The sequence below is a fragment of the Acomys russatus genome, chromosome 15 (assembly GCF_903995435.1).
Source record: "Acomys russatus chromosome 15, mAcoRus1.1, whole genome shotgun sequence".
NCBI lineage: Eukaryota > Metazoa > Chordata > Mammalia > Rodentia > Muridae > Acomys > Acomys russatus.
This window is the reverse complement of record NC_067151.1, coordinates 5715146-5737216: the sequence shown is the minus strand read 5'-3', so window position 1 is coordinate 5737216 and position 22071 is coordinate 5715146. Positions and strand designations below refer to the sequence as shown.

The following is a 22071-nucleotide window of genomic DNA, read 5'->3' as shown; positions in this document are numbered from 1 at the left end:
TGGTATACGAGGCAGATTAGGAAGCAGTGTAGAGTGTGAATGATGCTGAAAACAAGAAGGAGGTACAGAGTAATGGCGGGCACAGAGGAGGTTTAGAAACTGGGAAAGTGTCAAGGATTAGGATCCCCCTGGAAATTTAATATGGCCTGAAAAGGTCAAACAAGTCACTCTTCTGTATGATAAGTAGGTTCTGAGAACAGAGCTATGTTGAGAGGTCAAATTTGCTTTGATGGCGAAGATGAAAAATATCAGTGCTCTGCTGCCAGAGAGGCCGAGGCATCCCTGCAGAAGGAGCTCTTAGAATAGTCTGCCTTAGTATGACTGTAAGATCTTAGACGTTTGAACTCTCGGCACACTAATTCTAAGACAAAGTGAATAACTTGAAAAGCATGTTTAACCAGAGCTATCAAGTCTTATGAACTCCTAGAATTGCTGGAATCTTGGATTTGCTCTTTGATTATTTTTTTCTTTCATTTGTAGTCAAAAATAGCATCCATTTTCATTCTGAGAAATGTATTTCTGTCTCAAAAGAATGTAATGCAAACCTCGACGTACAATACTCCCCGCTGCATCTCTTAAAAGGATTTTGGTTTTTTCTAATGTTTCTGCATAAGACTGAAGTAGGTCAGAGTTTATCAGAATCTGTTTCGAGCCTAGGAATGTCTTCCCATTGCCTTTAATAGTCAGATGAAGGTTCTGGTTCTGCTTGCATCATAGATGTTCATGGAGCTCTGTGTCCCACCTCCCAGGACTCTGTTCCTCTCCTGGCACATAGCCACCACTGGCTGCTGTGTCTCCTGTCATTGTCAGGTCTTTCTGCAAGCTAATATCTCTAGGTAATACTTTCTTTCCAGCCCCTGCCTAGTCCCCAAGCCTTATGACTGCTCAATGGCTCCTCCTTTTCACATTTTTTTCAGTGACCATACTTGTAAGGTCACACTGAAGAAAGAACTTCTCACATTAATGTTTTCTTTATTGGTATGTGTTCTTATTAGTAAACTTGTGTGTGAGAAGACTTGATTAATATTTCTCTTTCTACATAATTTTATTTTCTTGAGAAGCCAAATAGCCTCTATTGCTCACCAGAGTTTCTGAGCACATATCATAACATGTATTTGTTGAATGAATGGTTGAGTGATTGCCTTGCAAGACATCTGACACATCTGGTGTCACCTGTGTCCTTAACACATGCTCTGGATAGTATAAGGAAAGCAGAGGAAATGTTGAACAAGCCTTACAGGGCCTATAATTTTATACAGGACAGAAGAACAGACTAAAAGAGAAAGGAATGCTATTCTGATATTCTTTGTGCAATAAAAGTAATCAAATACAATGTTAATGAAAAAGTATTATGTATATTTGGTGATGCTCAGTGTAAAGGTTAGCTCATTTTGTTTGTTTGTTTGCTTGCTTGTTTGTTTTTATACATTTTGTCTGCTAGATTCTATCAATTCCACATATAATCAACTTTTTAAACTTCAAATTATTGTAGTCATGTACTTTTACCAAAAACTGTTGTTTTTCTTACAAATAGAGATTATTCTATGTCAATATTCTAAGGCAGAATTTTTCCCTTCCTTATTTTCAACAACAGATTCACTATTTCTAAAAGTTATGCTGTAAGCTATTCTGTACCTTGAAAAACTGGAGAGGGGAATGTAGTCTGTGTCCACGTAGGTGTTTTCTTCCAGCCAGAGATAAACATAGAGCATGCCTCTGCCATTAGGAGGTGGAAGGCATATATAAACTAGGAGCTAAACAGGCAGCACACAAAGAAGCACCAAGAAATCATCATGTGTCAGATCCCACCTCCAAAACTGGAAATAATTAGGCTCTTCTGAGGTTATGAATTATTTCAAAGTTTGCTTCTAGTCACTCGCCATACTGATTTATAATGCATTTATATTTTAGTACAGTGCACATTTAAGAAATTATTCAAATAGTTTGGCTGTTTTCAAAATTTTTAAGCAAAAAACCAATTTTCAACTACAGTTTCATAAATAATGAACTACTTAAGACATGTGATAACTTTTTATTTAATAAATACAGAGATGACAATTAGTAGGGCTTGCAGTAGTAAGGAGTAGAATGATACTTAAACATTTTATGTTTTATTGCTTATCAGTTTGATAAAACAAAAATATTTGAGCAGTTTACTCCCACTGATACTCGAGATGGATTAAATTCTGACATTGTTCATTGTATGGAACACCAGATTTTTCACAAACTTAATCCAAGTTTTCCTTACTAACTTTTGTCTCTTGTCTGAAGAACCCGAGCTATTCCTTTAAATGCTTTCATTCTGTGTACATGACCTTAAATTCTTTTATAGTCATTTTATATCAAAGGCTTCAAGGTCAAGAGGGTGAAGCAAGACAGCAAGGTCATTACCCTCCTGTTTATCATCCTGTGACCTGCTGGACTTGGGACTCTAAATAATCCTCAGATTTTCAGAAGCCCCTTCCCTTTGTAGCGGCACATTTCTCATGGCCAAGCTTCTGAGTCAGGAGCTAATAATACCCTCAGCCTACTTGCCTTTGTCAATATATGTGACACAAAGTCTGGCTAATTTCTGCTGAATTGAAACTATAATGAAGGAATTTATAATCAGTTCTAATGTATTTCAGAACTAAAGTATATTAGCCCTTCATCAAAGAGAATGATAAAAAGCGGCATTAATAAGGGTGGATAGTAATTATTTCATAGCTCATAATTATTCTCTAGTTAACTACATAGAAATGCTGATATTTTTATTCCTCTTTAAAAAATAAAAGGCATCCATGGTCAGATTCCAAAATGTAAGAATGCATTGCTCTCCCTTTGTAAGGGCCAAGACTTAACTTATATTTATGGAAATCACAAAAGAACTCCTGAAATTAAATGAGTTTGAAGTTCATGGTTGGGTGTTCACTGTAGCTTGCTTAAGTGCTGTTGCTTTCCCACTGAATCTATTTATTGCCTATAGGAGATATAAAATATAGTAATTACTCTTACTCCCTTTCAAAATGACATGAGGTCTACTTTCCTATTAACTCTAATGAGAGTTATGTGTGCATTCCTCTGTGAGAAGAGGCCCAGTGAGTTTCAAGGTAAAATAAATCACTTCAACACACAGGGTGGAGTGGTCTCATTTGCTTTATAGTTGATGCTTTAAGATACCTATTTAAAACTGCTGATACTACACTTGCCATACTTGCTGTTTATAAGAAACATAAGCTTTGGTTAGAATGTTGTCAGTGACTCTTAGTCAAAGGGTAGAAGCTTTACCCTTGGAGAAATCAGGATGCTTAAATTTAAGAAATACGTGATCTCTCAAGAATGAAAGTCCACCTGACATAAAACACTAACACTAGCTATGTTTTTTGGAGTATTATCTTTCTGTTAAAAACATTAATGCATTATTGAATATATGAGTTATAACACTTTAGAATAAGGAAACAAGATCCATAGTTGATTATGGGTGGTGATTGATTTCCTTCTAGGCTTACTATAAAGATACGTGAAGTCATGTAAAACCTAGGCTATGTTTACGCCATTGAAACTTCCTCAAAGAAACCAATCCTGAGTTCTGTGTTGGCAACTCTAGAATTTTGAGTTTGTTCTCATTGTCTTAAGGCATAGACTTGAATTAAATCTACTTTCTTTATTATGATCATTTTGTGTCCTAAATTGTTGCCTGCAGAAAGCTTTAGAAGCACATCAAATAAAGAAATATTAGGCATAAGAAACCACCATTATGCTCCGATCACTAAAAGAGAGCTAAGGTCTGTACTGCAGAAATAATTTAATATTATAATAAAATGGTAAATTTAATATACCAGTGCATGATTATTTAGTTGTGATGATTCAACTTCATCTTTCTCTGATGATGTCTTCACTTATTTGAGATACTGAGTAAGTATTTATGCCTGATCATAATATTTTAGATTGGCAACAGTAGTAGGATATAAACAGTGTCCTCTATTAAGAGGCACACAGCTTTCTGAGGAAGAAAGAGGTAGTTTAACATCCTCCATGAAAAGCTCAGTTCAGCATTCTAGCCTTAGATCTTCTCTCTTCTCCACCTGGAGTGATTTCCATGACTTCACTACATAGCTACATAGCAATACAAAACTATGTTCCATATGCAAAGTAGTAGGAGAGCTTGGATAATAATACTTTCTTGCAACCCACAAAGGTTCAAGAGGGAACAGTTCTGTAGGCACATGAAGCATAAGAAATTGTCAACTCAGTAAAACCTAAATAGCTTTCAATACACATCATTGAAATTACATTACATACCACAGTACGCTTCCATTCATATTGTTCAAGAGAGTAATATACAATGGAACCAGAGCAAGATGTGTAGAGCAACCTCAATGTGACAGGACTAACATGTGCCTTCAAATATTATCAAACTAATGAGTCAACAAAAAAAGAGCTATGTTCTGATTTTGTAAAACCGAAGAATTTAAAAAGTTAAGTAATTCAGTGAAAATTGAAAATTAGTTAGTGATTTGTAAGCAATAAATACCATCATTCTCAGTTTGTACCGCTTGATAACTAATAAGTAAGGTTTTATGTTTAATAATAAGATATGAAATAATAAGAAAATAAGGCAACAGATATGCTATTAGGTGAGGTTTATTAAGTGAGTATGGGAGAGAAGGAAAAGGGGAGAGGTACCTCAAAGAGAGAGAGAGAGAGGAAGTAGGAGAGGGTAAGAGAGAGGGGCAAGGTAGGTCTATCATTTTATATAGCCCTGGGCAGAGCCATGCCCCTGTGGCAGGTAGGCAATGACATCATAGGTAGTCTGACTAAAAGCAGAATCCTAACATAAGCCATATTTATATTTAACAGAAATTGAGTGGAGAGTGTGATATGACTTTCTCATGTGCTATGGTGCCTCACATTTGACCATGTCCCCTGGAGGGGGAGACCTGGTGGCACTCAGAGGAAGGACAGCAGGTAGCCAAGAAGAGACTTGATACCCTATGAGAATATATAGGGGGAGGTAATCCCCCTCAGGAACAGTCATAGAGGAGGGGAATAATGGGAAAATGGGGGGGGGGGAGGAATGGGAGGATACAAGGGATGGGATAAACATTGAGATGTAAAAAGAATAAATTAATAAAAAAAAAAGAAAAAAAAAGAAAAGAAAAAGAAAAAAAAAGAAAAAAAAGAAACAGAAAAAAAATATTTTAATATTCAGGTAATATAATTTTAGTATTTTGAAATTGGAAGTGTTTCAACTATTCAATTCCTCAATTTTAAAATTTGGAATTTAAACATATTTATATTTTTAGGAACTGTTATTAAACTTATAAGCACAGTTAATCAGATTCAGATAACCCTATGTGCATTTTGCACTTGAACGAGATCTTAAATGTGGATATCCGTGAGCCTGCAGCTGAGAATCAATGAACATAAACTGCTCCTCAATAGAATGATGTTTACAGGTGTGTTTATGAAATCCTTTAACTGAACTAGGTTTGCACCCTTGTGTCTTTAATTTAAAGGACTTTGATACCATGACCTTCTAATTGAAGAGTCTAATAGGTACTTTCTTTTATATCACCAAGTTTTAGTTTTTCAGTGTTTTGATCTTCACCAGTATTTCTACGGCCTGAAAAAAAATTCTTTTTGGCATAGTATTTTCTATTCATTGAGGGAGGTTACAATTGCTTTAGTTTTAAACTGCAAGTATAATGAAAAGTCACTTCTGAAAAGGTGGAAATATCTGTGTCCGATGCTTACCAATCCTGCCCTCTGGTGTGCTTCCAGTCAATGTTTGCTGTGTCACTACTTACATGGTTGGAATCAAGATGTGACTGCCACGTACTCTGGTGCCTCACATTTGACCATGTCCCCTGGAGGGGGAGACCTGGTGGCACTCAGAGGAAGCACAGCAGGTTACCAAGAAGAGACTTGATACCCTATGAGCATATACAGGGGGAGGAAATCCCTCTCAGGAACAGTCATAGGGGAGGGGAATAAAGGAAAAATGGGAGGGACGGAAGAATGAGAGGATACAAGGGATGGGATAAACATTGAGATGTAACAATAATAAATTAATAAAAAAAATTTAAAAAAATGTGACTGTCCATTTCTTCACAGGCTGTTTTCCAAGACTGTTACATTATGCATGACAAAATTATTTTGATTGTTGCTTTGTGATTGGCTGTCCATTTAAATAGAGTGTCTTGTGTTTTCAATGATTGCTTTTGCATGAGGATTATGAAATGTCATATAAATTAAATGGTTGTTGGTTCTTAGAAAGGCAATGTGGCGCTTGACTTGCATTTGTGTGCTGAGTATGTCAATTGTATGACACTTAAAATTACTTTCCTATGGCCTTTGACTTCCCCTTTGGTGTGTTCTTTTATACTAACAAATTAGCACTGTTAGGGATAATAAAACATTTATTAAACATTCACAGTGTTTTAATACAATAATTCATCTAAAACATGATCCTATTATAAATACACTGGGCATGAAATTGCATAATGGCATGATTCTACTGTTTTATAAAGTTGATTTTGAAGTGCTATCCCTGACTATTTAACTACTTTGATAGCTAAACATGTCTTCAATTGAAGGTACCTTTTCTCTGCCAAGTGACAAAAGTATCTGTTGATACATTTCTGCATGTGACACTTGCCTTAAATCTACAACTAACATTTAAATTAAAGCACATGGGGGAGTACTTGTGTCATGACAAGTAATTTTAAAAAGTCACAGGTTTTTTTAATGTATAAATTAAAAATGTGTAAAGTACAAGTGGTAATGATCATACAAAGACAAAATTTTTATAAAGCAGGAAAAGAACAACTTAAAAAACATTTCTATCTTTCTATTTCTAATGTTATCTTTTTGTCGTGAGTTAAAGAATAATTTGACTTGCTATATCATTATTACTTTCATAAATATTAATAAGACAGGACACTGACTGAATTAACTATATTTAACTAATTGAATTGTTTACTTTTTATGTGCAGTGGGTATCTTTCTTTTTTTTTTCTTTCTTTCTTTCTTTTTTCTTTCTTTTTTTTTTTTTAATCATTTCTTTGGCCTATGATGGAAATACCAAGCCATAGTGTATTTTTAATGCTGAAAATATTCAGAAGCCAATTCTATGTGCTATTTTGGGTAAGGGGATTTTTTTTTTCTTAAAAATAAAGCCAACTGTGATATACCATTTCCCTGGTCTTTTTTGAAATATCCTTGAGAATTTAGTATTTACGTTTGTTTTTTCCCCCCTCAATCTTGTTTATTCTTGAATTGTCTTTTTTTTCCTTCCATTTCTCCATTCTCAATCCTAGGTCCCCTTACAAAGAAACAGACAGATGATTTAGGTGATAATGACGGTGCTGAAGATGAAGGTATTTTTCTCCACCAAATCTATTTGCATGACCAGGGCCGCAATCACTTTTTCCACACCTTCTTTTTTTATTTTTTATTTTTTCACTTCTTGTCTATTTTTGAAGAGTTCTTTTTTACTTCCTGTTTTTGATGTGTTTTGTCTTCTTGCTTGTTGTTACATATAAATATGCATTTACAATTTTTTAAAAGTGAATGTTACATTTTGATGCCAACCACTAAGATATTTTAAAAAGAGGGGCATTTTTTTTTCTTTTTTGGTTTTCTTGAACTGACTTTTGATATGTTTCATCCCATGTTTTGAAGAACCCGTCGCATTCTTTTAACTAACAAATGTCCCCCTGTAGTCCTTCTACCCATTGCATGTGCGCTAATATGTGTAAATACTTTGGCCAATTTTACTGTTTATCATTTTTACATTTTACTTCCTTTTTCAAAAGTATTCCATTCTCTATTAAAAGAGAAACAAGCTGAAGCAAAGTGTTTCTTGAGCAATATGACTTAGATTTTAAAAAGATCCTGCTTTGTGTTGTTATGTTTAAATATCACATTCGTGAAATGATACTGTAGAGATAGCAAAGGCACCACAGCTATTACAGTAAATAATTTAAAAAAGTATCTGTATGTAAGTCCCCGGGCCCATTAGTAATTATTCGGTTCATGAAGCTGGAGACATGTCCTAGGATTAGCAGAACTGTCTGTACTTTTACAGAACTGTAGTTCAGTTCCTGGTACCCAGGTCAGGTGTCACTCCACTTCAGGACATCTCGAGCTTTCTTCTGGCCAACATGAGTACCTTTATTGACATACACTCACACCCAAACACAGAGGTGTAAACACATATGATTAAAAAAATAAAACAAATAAATTCTAACAAATATTTTTGCTAAATGTAAAGGCATTTAAACAAATTGAGATCACAGGTATATCTTTTCATTTTAAAAGATGTATACATTTTATAAAGTCAAATGATATGAAATAAAGTTTTATAAATTCAAATTACTATCCTTCACGTATACTAAAATATTTTTCATTTATTAATTGGGAATTTTTCATCCTCCCTGTAGTTTTATAGCTTAAAGGTTCTGACTGCTTGGTAAACTTGTGTACCCATTAGCTCTCTAGGCATCTGCCTTTCTACTTAGAATTTAGCTAAGTTCCAATTCATTCAGCCCATCTCCTTCCATTCAGGATTTTCTGTTTAATGTACAGTTTTTTGTTTTTGAATTGTATGTTACCCTAATTATAACTTTATAGAAGTGATTAATACAATCTGTGATTTTATATTTTTACTCCCCACCTTTAAATCTCAGAAAGACATTTATAAGAAGGTAGGAAGGTGTTTCCAAAATAAGTAATCTGCTCCCAGGTCAGCAGAGGTATTCTCTCAACATGTGGAAGGAGTATATGGCTGAATGACTTTCAAAAACAATTTTCATTTATTTATTTTTAATTTTTGTTGATCATATTCAAGAAACCTTCTATAATAAAAACTTACATGCTAGAGGTAAAATATTGAAAGCCTAATTATTACATTATCATGTTTGCCTTTTATAACATTTAAGAATTATTAACAGCCTGGAAAGATGTCTCAGTAGTTATGAATTCATACTGCATATTTTAGTGTTCCATTGCTGTGAAGAGACACTATGACCAAGGCCACTCTTACAAAAGAAAGCATTTAAATGGGACTGGCTCACAGCTTCAGAGGCTCAGACTATTAGCTCATGGCACCAGGAGGTAGGCATGGTTCTGGGAAGGTAGCTGAGACTTTTACACCCACATTCTCAGGCAGCAGAGTGAGATACAGAGCATGGAGCTCAAAGCCCACCCCTAGTGACACGCTTCCTAATGCTTCCTGATAGCTCATTACCTAGGAATGAAACATGCAAATGTATGAGCTCATGGGGTCCAATGTTACTCAAACCAGCACACTGCTCTGTTAGAGGTCCGGAGATCAGAATGCAGCACTCATGCCATGCACATCACATACACCCACCACTCCAGCTCTGATGTCCCCTCTCTTTCCTTAGATATGTGCATGCACACACATGCTGCACAGACACACAAATAAAATAATCATTAAAAAGGAATTTTGGCTACAGTGTAATTTGTGATTATTCGATTATTTATTCATTTACCATGGATGCCAATAAAGAAGGAACCATTAAACACAAGATAATCACTACTATTAGCTTTAAATAATTAAACATCCCTGCCTAAGACACACAGCTTCTAGTACTAAATAGTTAAAGGATAAACTTTTACTAGTTCTGATAGAGTCAATCATTCAGAAATTTCTAGTCTACATAGGACATAGGGAATAGTCTCAGTTTGTGCTATGAGGAAATTTAAAATTTCCTGAAAATCCTGTATTATACACATTGTTAATATAGAGAACTGCTTTTTGGGGAAATTTGTGATGTCCAAATTTTGGAAATACAGTGACAAGGCTAGAATATCATCACTGTAGTTTAATATTTCTTCAGTTGCTGATTTAATCAGATTATATTCCCACTGATGTAGAGAGCTCCCATATATAATATTTACATGTTTAGAGTAGGCACCTAATGTTAGGATTCCGCTTCAGTCGGCCTACCTGTGATGTCACTGCTTTCCTGCCCAAGGGGGCGTGGCTCTGCCCAGGGCCATATAAAAGACAGACCCTCCACATGGCGCTCTCTCTCTCTCTCTCTCTCTCTCTCTGCCTATCCCTCCCTCTAACCTTCTCTTTACTTTCTCTGGGGTACCCCTTTCCCCTTTCCTTATTTCCCCATGTTCATTCAATAAACTCTGTTTAACATATCTGCCTGGTACATTGTATTCTATCATAATTTTAATTTTTATGTATAATACCTTTGGGTATTGATAGTGAGTTAAACCCTGTAGCACCTGCATCTATTTTACAGACCAATTTTCAATCACATCTAACATTTTTAGTTCATTATTTAAAAATACCTTAAATACCTGTTTGAATGTCAGGTGCCATTCAAGTCACGGGAAGCTGTGTTTCTAGAGGTACCAAGCCAAGGGATGCTTTTAAATGTTAACGGATGTCCCCTCTCGTATCACTAAGTTCCAACAACCAATTCCTCTGTGTTTCATTGTGTAATTACTTCAGAGACAACAAAGATTAATTCAGATATTTCATGAAGAAAATGTTTAGTAAGGTCTGGCTATCCCCTACTTAATTCTTTTAGAGTTATTTTGTAGATGTGATACCAATCAAAATGATCTAATGTCCCATTTGTATTGTTGGCAAAGCACATAAATAACAGTGCTTCCTTCCTTCCCTGGGAGTCAGGTTAGATGGCTATTCTCCAAAGCTTTCCTGTGCTCCAATCCCCTGGCCTTGTCTCAGCCACTGTATTCTGAGGTCGTCATCTTTTGTCTTTTGTTCCCTCAGCCACATTAAGGACTACTCTGTGTGGACTGTACTTCTAAGTCTCTGTCTGCAGCCATCTTTAGGCCAAACACAGTCACATCATTCTTACCTTGTAATTCACAATAAACAAAAGAACTCTTTGTCTTACAGGCTAATCTAAAGTCATAAAAATATTTCAAAACAGTATCCAGGGTTTTCTCAACTTAGTTTAGGAACTTAGAAAATTGGAGAGACATATTTAATTGTGGCAAGAATATCTCCATGTTGGCACTTTAATATTTAGGCACAATTTTACTATCTCCATAGAGGTTCAAGTTTCAAAAAAAAAAAAAAAAAAAAAAACCTGCTCTGTAGATTCTCATATATTTTGTAACCAACATATCTGTTTGTTTTGTGTCTAGCTTAACAATAACTAATTAAGCCAAGCCTTCTATTTTTCACCAGCAGTTCTGGGAGTTGATACCCATAAACATGAGTGAAAGGCATGGACATGTATTCAAGTGTCTCTTTATATGTTAGAGACAAAAGTTTAATTAAAGCAATGCTTCACAAGTTAAAGGCTATTACATCCCCAAAGCCTCTAAAATATGGGCAATTAACCAGTCCATGGGTCCTTAAAAGAAACCAGTACCCATATTTAAGGAATTATAAGTGCCCACATTTCACTGGGACCATTGAGAGAAAGTGTGAGCCTGGGTCATAGTTGTCAAGCACAGAGACTCTTTATGAACTGGGGCAGCTCATTGACATTTTCTAATTTGGTCTAAATATTAGCTTCTAAGTAGGCTGCCATGGTTCTTAAGGCTAAATGTCCATATTCTGAGACTATTATTATTTTAGTCTGAGTATTCCTAGAGTTCTTTCTTAATATTTTAGAGGATAATAGTCCTCCATGTAGGATTTCCTTTACCATTCCACTCCTGCCAAATTCCAAGTGTTTGACAAGACTTAATGCAAATAGCAGAGTTATGAATATACTTATGAAAACTTACAATTTGACTGGAGCTGAGTTAGTATTTTAGAAACCCATTTAGTGCAAATTTTAGTAAAGTCTGAAGTAGCTATTTATTCAAAATAAGGAATTGTAGATAAAGCACAAAGTTGATATACTTCATGTTCAATATAGGGAATTAAATAATAAAGTTTAAAAGACACTGTGACTCTGGATTATTCATTATTAACTACTAAAGTAATTTAATATATAAATGGAAGATTGAGAAAGAGACAAAATGTGATTGTTAAAGGCAGGAACATATGCCATTCAGTATTATGATGTCTGATATATCAATTCCATTGATCAATATCTTGTTTTGTTTTAAAAAAAACAAAGTAAATATTTACAATTTTAACTGTTTATTATTAAGAGCAAAAAGATTTAGGAATTGGACAAACAAGTAAAATGTGCCAAGCATGTCAAAAATGGGCTGCTCACAAATAATTCTGTTATGTTATGGTAGAAGATTCCAATGTATTCTAAATGTTTACACATAGTAATTTAATTCAGATTTAGAAATTTTAGTTTATTTTAGTAATCAGTACAAGTTATATTATCCAAGTTGAGAGCCACTTCAAAAGGAAAATATGAAGTACACAGCATCATGACGTAACTGAATTTCTTAGCAAGGACAGGCTCAATGTCCTAACTTTTTAGGCAAGACCAACATCTCTGAAAAGTTGGAAAAACTGAATTGGAAATTTAAACTGACCTAAATATGCGTGATTCCTTAAAGTATAAATTTAAAGGAAAAAGAAAGAAGCTTGCCCGGGCATTGACCCTAGCTGCTTCTAGCACAGTTGCACTTTGAGACACTGTCCATGTGGGTCTGCTGCAAAGTGCGGGGCTAGTCTTCTTGGTGTGTGCCGGTTGTCTTCCAGGTGAACAGAATGGCTTTACCAAGGCTTCATTACTGTTCACAGTGGGTGCTTTGTAATTCTATGTAATTTTAATTAAAGGAGAATTCTGAAACAGCCTCCCTCTGTGCTCCCTCCAAGCATACAATTAGCAGAGTACAGTGTCTGCTGCGAACAGTTTGGCTAATGATTTCAGTTTAATAATTTATTATTGCTTCTTCAATGCCAAACGTACAAGAAAAATAAGAAGCTAAAATTGTGTGTAGCAAGCAGGCATTTTAGGAGTAGAGTTTAACAATCTGAAAAGGGATTGCTCCCCTGCTTCGGTATGACAACTCCAGGAGCCCCTGGATCTTCATATAGGCGGGAGCACAGGGGCCGGAGAATTGGCTCAGTGGTTCTTCTAGAGCACTGGGCTCAATTCATAGCACCCACAGGACAGCTCACAATTGTCTATAACTCTAGCTCCAGAGGATCGTGGACTCTCTCTGGGAGCTCAGTCACCAGGCACGCACATGATGCTCAGATGTATACATGCAGAGAAAACACTCATAAACATAGAATAAAATAAACAATTAAAGTGTTAAAATTAGGAGAATGCCTTTTGCCGGCCAAAGACATTCAGAAGATAAACGTGATGACTATGACCACCAGATGCTTACAATGTAAAAGTGTTCTTCCTACTCAGAAGCAGGACATTCTGAAGTTCATACATCTGGGAGGGAGGCAAGAATACACAAGGGCAGAGGTCACTTTATATTGAGCTTTCTTAAAGGGACAGCTTATAACAAGTGTAAGACTAATGTGTGAACATGTAATAATGACACCCATTAATTTAAATGAAGAAACTAAAAAAAAAAAAATAATAAAGTAACAGTTGCCTGGATACTTGATTATTGTTTTAAAAAAATGTCTAAAAGCTGTGCCATGAGCTGTGTTTTCAACTTGGAATTTGAAAACACAAGAGAAACTGCAAGTTTTGATCCGAATATGAGTTTTCATTTTTAAAAAATCCTCTGTCACAGTAAAAAAAAAAAATGAGATATTTAAATTGGCCATTTCCTCTTAAAGGGAGGGCAAATCATCCCTCGACCATCACAGTGAGCTCTATGATTTACATCTTATGCCACCACTGAAAGCTGGCCTCTCCACTGAAAGTTTGTAGAAAAGTTTAGTTTGATTAAAATATTCCAAAGTAAAGAAATTAAACTACAATTTCAAATGAGACTTTCAATCCAGTGTGAAAAATAATATATTGATCCAATGTTACTCATGAGCATACAGGGCCACAGCTTGCTATAGAATATTAGTATTTTAGTTACATTCATAGTTTGATATGTTCAATGTTTATGAATGAATCATAACACCGGTGAGCTGTTTCAACAGAGATTACTACATTTTTATAATTGACTAAATCGCCCTGTTTTTGATTTTTTTTTTTTTTTTGGCATTTTTGTTGAAAATTACATAGTTGTGGGCAGTGTGCCTTATCAAAATAAAATGACTGAGACTGAGACTGGGAGGAAGTCATATTAATGTCACTGCCACCATTTACAGCTGACCTTAGCTTGGTCATCTCATATGCACGTGGTTAACTCCATGCCTTCAAAGGAGGGCTAAGAAGCAGACATTAGCTATATGAAGTAGTGCACATACCATTTTGTCATTTTTTTTTCTACCAAAGATTGAGTTTGGGTTAGATGAGTAAACCCATGGCTTTTCTAAAGACATCATGTAAATGACATTCCCATACATGTGTCAACAACAGGTGTTGATATACACATCATTTTACTGTACTGTACTTAAGCAGTGATTAAGCTCTGAAATGAATAATACAAGGGTATCATTATATTCACAAACGACTTAATGTAATCACGTTGTATTTGATACACAGCTCCACAGTAATAGGGGAGGGACTGCTTACTTGTGTCCTGATGGAAGTGAACTGTTACCCTTAGTTCATAGCTTGTAAACACTGTGCCCATCTCTTGACAACAAAGTTTTAGAATACAATGGGTGCCTGTTCCTCTCTTTTCAGTAGCTTTTAGTAGGAATTGCTTAAGAAACACTTTAAGAAAACAGCAATTTAACATTAAAATCATGCCCTCCTATCCTTAAAATGCAGACTGTACTGTGTTCCATTATGCATGTTTTTGAGGATAATTGCCAACCCTTTGTTTTGCAGATATTCGGGACAGTGGGGGTCCCAAACCAGTGATGGTGTACATCCATGGTGGCTCTTACATGGAAGGTACTGGAAATCTATATGATGGGAGTGTCTTGGCAAGCTATGGCAATGTGATTGTCATCACAGTCAACTATCGGCTTGGGGTACTCGGTAAGACATCTCTTAACCCCTTTCACCATTCATCATAAAGTATGGAATAGTTTTGTTTTACTATGCTATCTTTTATGCTTCCTGATTATAGTTTTTTGATCATAAAGTTTTTAAAGTTTCAACAAACATTCTTTCAATGTTTATACATTAAGTAAAGGCAACTTGGGGAATCTTTGTACTTGGAGTAGAACGTAATGAAGGTGTTGTTATTGGGACGTAGGTTGTGGTTTGAAAAAACAGAAGTGTGAAAGTCAGAAATTGATGGCAACGGCCTTTATGGTTCTAGTCCCTGAACAAATCTTTACTTATTTGGCTTTTCATTTATTCAGTGTTGTGTCTGTGGTCTTAGACACAGGTTTACACTTCCTTCTAGAATCTTGTATTCTAACTAATACAGGACTAACGTAGCTATGTCACTATTTACCATTGTCATATAGACCCTTTCTTTTATTTTTTCTGTGCTCCCATAATAATGAAGGATAAATTTTCTGGCTATATTTTTAATGATTGAGTTAATTTGGAAAAGCATGCACTCATTTCTTAAGGTGAAAGTCAGTTCAATCACACACAGAGTTGTCAGAAGGAAAACAGAGTCGAAGCTGAAATCCTGAGTTTTGAAAAAATAATATAGAAAAACTTTACTCAGTAAAATAGCTTTTTATTTTCTAGTCAGATTTTAAAAGATAAACTGCTCTTTTACCAATGTATGTCAGGATATTGACAATGATGAATAAAAAATAGTGGTATTTTAATTTAACTTGCTCAAAAATACAATGAATCCCCCAAAGATTTTATTTTTTAACTTAATTGTTCTAAATATTTTGTAACAGCTTCAAGAGTCAAAACCATTCTATTTTTGATTTTTGTCTTCTAAATTTAGGAAAAATGCTGAATTATGGACTATTTTATATCATTTTAATATCATACATATATTTTTGCCATGTTGTGAATAAGAGCTTTTACTGTCTCAGTCTTCATAAGATATTTTGACAATAGGATGGAGTTGACTGAATGATATAATGGATGCCCTTCATCAACAGAGGTAGAGAAGAGTGTCTGGTCATGTGTTGTTCAGCTAGAATTATTTTGTTGGGTTTGGTTGGGCTTCTCGTCATTGGAAATTCTGCTTATTAGAAGGTAAAGAAAGAAGTGTTCATAATTATCTCTAAGTACTTTATTTATCTTATTTTATTTTTAGAGAACATTTTCACATAAAGGATTTTAATACCTCAATGTTTTTCTTTTATAGTATTTCTATAATTCTGTCATTTTAATAGCTATTGTTTTAATATTTTTCAAATATCTCCAATTGAAAATATTGTGCCGTGACATATTTGTGGTCTGAAAAATTCAACGAAATGCTAAGTATGAAGTTGGTGCTTGTAGCCACATGTATGGTGTCTTTCCACACAGTTAGTTGTGGTCACAGCAGGATTTCTTAAGGTGAGCTTTGTGACTAAGTTAATGGAAATGTTTCCCTTTCCTTTGTTTCCTTTTGAAAATGTTGCTTCCTCTGTTATGGATGTCTTTAGAACTAGTAAGGATTTCTCAATGGTTTAAATTCTAGATACATGCTTACATCTTGCGCTTAAAAAACACAGTGTGGTTGAGTTATACCACAACAAATTGAGCAGCTAAAACAATGAAGAACTCACGCAATCTCATAGTCTGTCCAAACAGCAGCAGTACTGGCATGGAGGACAAGGGTTTTTTCAGTTTGGTCTCGTCTTCAGTTTGTTTCTTTGAATCATGTTTATCCCTAAGTTGCTTTTCATTAAACTCTTAAAAAGAGAAGACACCTAACTTGTTAATGAAATGGTCTAAAGAAGTATTAATTCTAGAATAGTTGGATTTGAGCCAATTTCTTTCCAAATAAATGAATTGTATTCAAACAAGATAATTCAAGAAGAAGAAATTACCAGAACATACCGTGGCAGCATCCTTCACATGAGTCGCACTAAGCCAGATCAACAGTCATCCACTGAGCTATGAGAGTGAGGGCTTCAGATATTTGAGGCGCTCACTGTGAATGTTTATCTAAAACCAAAGGAAGCCAAGGATTCTTAGGTGTGAGCTCCAAAAGAAAGTTATTCATTCAGTTTGTTTTGGGGTAAAATACTGAAAATTAGGTATGAAATATGATTTTATCTCATACCAAGGAAGATTCTCTACTGTCTCTTGATTCTGGTGTTTTGTTGTGAAGATGAATTTGGAAAGGCAATTAGTAACTAGCTAATTATGGTCCTGTTGCTCTGGGGTGACTGGCAGGCAAAACTGTGTTTGGAACAGGTGAAGTAATTGTTCCTTTGAATTTGTCATATTTGGTTTGCGTTTGCTTTTTAGTCACTAGTACTGAAGTAAAAATACTTAAGTTATAAAATTCACACCAGTATCTAGTAACCAAGACTCTAGATTGAAAGCATGTTGCATGGAAAAAATATTTTGTTTTCTAAAAATTAAGGATAACACGGAGAAAAATAAATAATCTGTCCTTCTGTTCAGGAAGTTGGTAGTTGGCGTAAGTTCCTTGTGTGGTCTCCTTTGGAAGAACGGCACACATTCCCCCTCAAGACTGCACATAACCTTTCTCTATGACATAGACAGCTGTGTGCTGAGAAGAATAACTACCAGTAAGGTTGACAAAAAAGGCAAGAGGGAAGAAGCAGGACTCTGCTTTGCCGTTTATTACCCCGCTTTCACCTCTAAATTCCTGGTTCGCTGTACCTTACTCTAAATATCCAGACTTTAGCTTTATCCTGCTTTAAATTTTGTTTTTATCCAGCTCTGACATAAGTTAGTGCTATTTCTGCTTCATTCAGCATCTGCTGTTTAAATCATGGTTTCATAGATCTCAGAAACGAGTATATGGTAATTATTAGTTGCTTACATTTTAATACTTTAATTTATGGGTGCTAAAATTATTAACTTGGTTACATGAGAAATGCTTCGGTTATGTTTTCTTATGAGAAACTAGTCTATGAAAAATGTTTTGATTGTAACTTGGAAAATGTGTATTTTAGTGAGAAAAAGTTGAAAATTGTGATAAAATAAATTGTTTATTGTGAAAGAATGTAATGCATTCACATGTTTTTGAAAATAGAAACCATTCAAATGGCAGTGTATTTTTAAATCTCATAAAATGAATAAATGCAACAAAGAATTTAATTTTACAATCTGTTTTAACTACTTTATGTTTAGAATAAATTTGTTACATTATGTGTAAAAATAAAAATTCAGTGCAACTGTGTTAAACTTAAGTAAATATAATATTTGTTATCTGATGGAAATTTAATGAATTACCTTCATATGGTAAGGACCTGTTAGAGATAGTTGTGCAATTTTTTTTACTCTAGCCAATAATATTTTAAAGTTTTCTGATATTTATTTATACATTTTTTACACTAAGGCCTTTGATCATTGTCAGCCTCCAACTCTTTCTAAACTTCCCTAACCCTGTAACCTTTATTCCTTCTTTTCCCTTTAATTCTGTTCTTTTTTTAATGTTTCAATACAAATTTATGTTTTCTAAATATTCTTAGATGTGTGGTCTTCCGCCGGTGAGCAATTGACCTAACAATGGAAACAGTATTAGAGAAAAGTGTCTCTTCTTCTCCGTACAGCTAACAGTTGCCAATGGCTCCATATCTTGGAAAGAAGTAACATGCTCAACTTCCCTCTCCTTGCTGGGACTTGGTATGGTCAGGACTTGTCTAGGATTTGTGCTTTTGTGACTTCTGTGAGCTCAGATGTGTAGCTACCCTGTTGTTTCCAGAAGATAATGTTCCATTGAGTCATTCATCAGCCTGGGAGATTACGTGCTTTATGGTCACTTCTTTTGTAATGATTTTTGAGACTTTAGGGTTGAGTATCCTACAATCTTATTTACTGAACCTTGGCTAGATGTGAGACACCATCAATTAGAGATAGCGATGTCCTAGATTAATATTCAGAGCTGTGTTGATTTTTGGGTTAAATGAGTTATTGGGAGTTGTTACTATGTCTTTTTATCAGCATAATAGTAGTAGGGTCTCTTCAATAGCTTAGGAACTATCTAGACACAGAGGCTAAGACAAATCATTGTGCCAGGTATGGGTTTCATCTTGTGACAAAGTAGTTGGTTACTTCCATGCTCCTCATGCCACTATTGTCCACAAGAACAGCTTCCCAGGTCAGTCATTGCTGTAGCTCACTGAATTGATAGATATATGATGACCGATTGATTGATGATTACTTTTCTTCTCCAGCAGGTTGTATGGAGCTTCTAGCAATATTTAAGATAGCCAGTAGGGATGCAACTTCCAGGATTCAAAAGTCTTAAAATATGTCTGGAAATCTACAAATCCTGGGGAAAGAGCCAATTAAATAATTTACTTTGTAATAAATACTTAGTATATTCTATTAGTGGGGGGGAAATTGAAATATTATTCTATTTACTTGCATTAAAATTATAATTTGGTTGTGATGCTACTAAAAAGCTAAATATTTCAAAACATTTTTTCTTAATTTATTGGAAACCAATTTTAATAAATTTTATGTTTTTATTTTATTCAACTTGGTTAACAAGATTTGCTGATTCTTATAACTAGATTGTTGATCTACATTATAGATACCTAGTGCTCTAGTGTGATCAATCATCACTGGTAACATTCAGTTTAATGGTATATATTTTTTATAAGACAACATTGTCATTTTTAAAGTGTTTTATAAATAGAAAGGTGAGCTAATCAGTAGAAAACAGTAATTTATATTCTTTATTGTTAAATCTAAATTAATATTTATGTCAGAAGCCTGGTATATATAAAAAGAAAAGCCTGAACTTTAAAAGAATAGAAGCAGTGGGCTCTTGAGGACATGGCAGATAGGATGTGCATTTGAATTCTAGGCGTTCCAGCTTGAAGGGACTCACTAATTTTGTGGTATATTTATAATATACATTTACGTATGTGTGTCGCAAAATTAATAAAAAAGGTCCCATGAATATAAATATGGGCAAAGCGGGCAAATAGCTGGTCATTATGATGTAATATCAAAAATAAAAGAAGAAAAAACACATAATTATCAAACTTTACACTTTTATTCTTGCTCTTTGGTTTTTATGGGTAAATGTGTGGTTTTTATTTTTCATTCCTATGTCCCTCTATTTAAAAACTCTCTAAATCAAAATAACAAAATGTATGTATAACAAAATGCATAACAAAAATGCCCACATATGTAAAGGTAAAATATAACCACGTGCCACAGTTTATATGTTGATACTTTCCAGGTATGCTATTGGGTCACTCTGCTTTTGAGCCCAGAATTTCTTCATGGATTCATAGTCTTTCGAAGAGACCCTGAGTTTTACTGAAAGGAAGACAAAATACCATTGCTTCTTTACTGTTATTTTTTATCCACATTACTCTTACCTTGAAGAACTGAAGTACTTTGTGACAAATAGAGACTTCACAAACAGGTTCAACTCATATTTGGAAAGTGTACACACTTGAAAATAATTCCTTGCCCTTTTATCCAAAAAGCACTTTAAAGGATAAGGCAGTAGATATCTTACCACTGCCAGGCAAAGGCAAGATACATAATATCAAAACGATGCACTAATAACTTTTCTCACTTTGTACTACAGAGAAAGGTATCACATGAGTTGCACTTTTAAGGAATATGGAATAATAAGAGCATTGCCTGAAAATTATGTTACTAGAAAAATGTAAAACTATCAAAGTATATTGTCCTGTTGTCAATTTTCAATAATAATAATAAAAAAAATAATGATAAAGGCTCAGATTTCTACAGGGTCATTCAGCATAGTACGAACAAAATCCAGTGAACCAAAGCATTTGGAGATTTTATGTTAAAAGCAGAAAATTAAAAGACATTTAGAAACAATAGAAATTTATGATGGTCCATCAATTTCTTGTATGACATACCCATTGTTTCCACTGAGTTTTAATAAAGGTTAGGTGTTAATTAAATTTTGATTGAGTGTTCAGATGAATATTCTGAAGGAGAGAGATTGTTTAATTGAGGAAAATTTTTTGAAAATCTTATGTAACTCGTATTATGCACAATAAAGTACATGTTCATCATCCCTATTCTACAGACTACTTCCAATATGTTTGAGGTAGCTTAGAAAAAAGTCAGCTACACACACATGCTATAATTTAGAAATGACATATTGGTAATTGTCCATTAATGTAGACACATAAAATTTTTGTAACACATATTGAAGGTATGTTTGTTTATTTATTATTTTTACTGTAAAGTACAGAGTGGTCTGCATGGTGTCTGCTGCCTTAAGGGCTGCGAGGGATGAAAGTAAATAAATGGAAATTAGCAAATGATGTTCACTAGATAGCAGCTCCATTCACGGGCACCTTTGTAGCTACACATGGGTTCTAAGGAAATGACAAGTGAAATGAGGAAGAGCACTCTAAACTACATTCTCTGAAGAGGTCCTTGGAAGGGGAACCCTAGGGACTCAGCACTGGCTTGTCAACTGAATGCATGAGTCCCTTCTAGAATAGCAAACTTTTCATAAAATTTTAGAAAATTCTATGTGGTCCTCTCTGGCATTTCCTCTGAGATGATGTGCATAGAATCTCTACAACTCAACAGGGCTAACATGTTTGTGATTTTCGGGTTTCCTCATTTCATGCTGACATATATAGCTCATGGCAATAACTACAACAACAATATTGATAGTTACAGTCATGTCCAGGTGAATTGTGTCTTCTGGGGAATTAGAACTCTTGCTTTAGTACTCACCAACAGAGTTTTAAAAATAAAATTACTCCAGTGTTTTGACAATGAGATTAAATAAAATAGAATTATTGAAAACCATTTAAATTACAGTTTTGAAGGCGTTAGGACTCAGTATTATCAATTTTACTGTAGATCTAGGTAATTAAAAGACTGATGACTTCTTAATCTTATATTGTTTCTTTTTCTTCAAATTGTCCACAGTTTGGCTCTGACTTGTCTTAAAAAATGTACTATATTTTATTAATTTTTGAAAAAAAAAAAGATAAGTTAGTTCCAGGTTCCTCAGCCATGATCTCTACAGAAAGCTATTGCCTCATTTGAGGGCAGAAGTCACTCTCTTAACTCATCCATTCATTTGTTCACTCACGAATTCTGCACATAG

At 34.6% G+C, this 22071-nt stretch overlaps 1 protein-coding gene across 14 annotated transcripts in view; it reads left to right on the top strand.

Annotated features, from left to right (window-relative positions):
• Positions 1 to 22071, top strand: part of Nlgn1 (neuroligin 1) — a 901455-nt gene that overhangs the window by 410743 nt on the left and 468641 nt on the right. For 11 of the 14 annotated variants that reach the window (XM_051156978.1, XM_051156981.1, XM_051156977.1 and 8 more), the window contains 2 exons: positions 7302 to 7361; positions 14781 to 14933. In XM_051156978.1, coding sequence (XP_051012935.1) covers positions 7302 to 7361; positions 14781 to 14933 — 213 coding nt within the window. The remainder of the gene's footprint in view (positions 1 to 7301; positions 7362 to 14780; positions 14934 to 22071) is intronic. The other 3 variants (XM_051156989.1, XM_051156988.1, XM_051156986.1) reach the window with 1 other exon arrangement.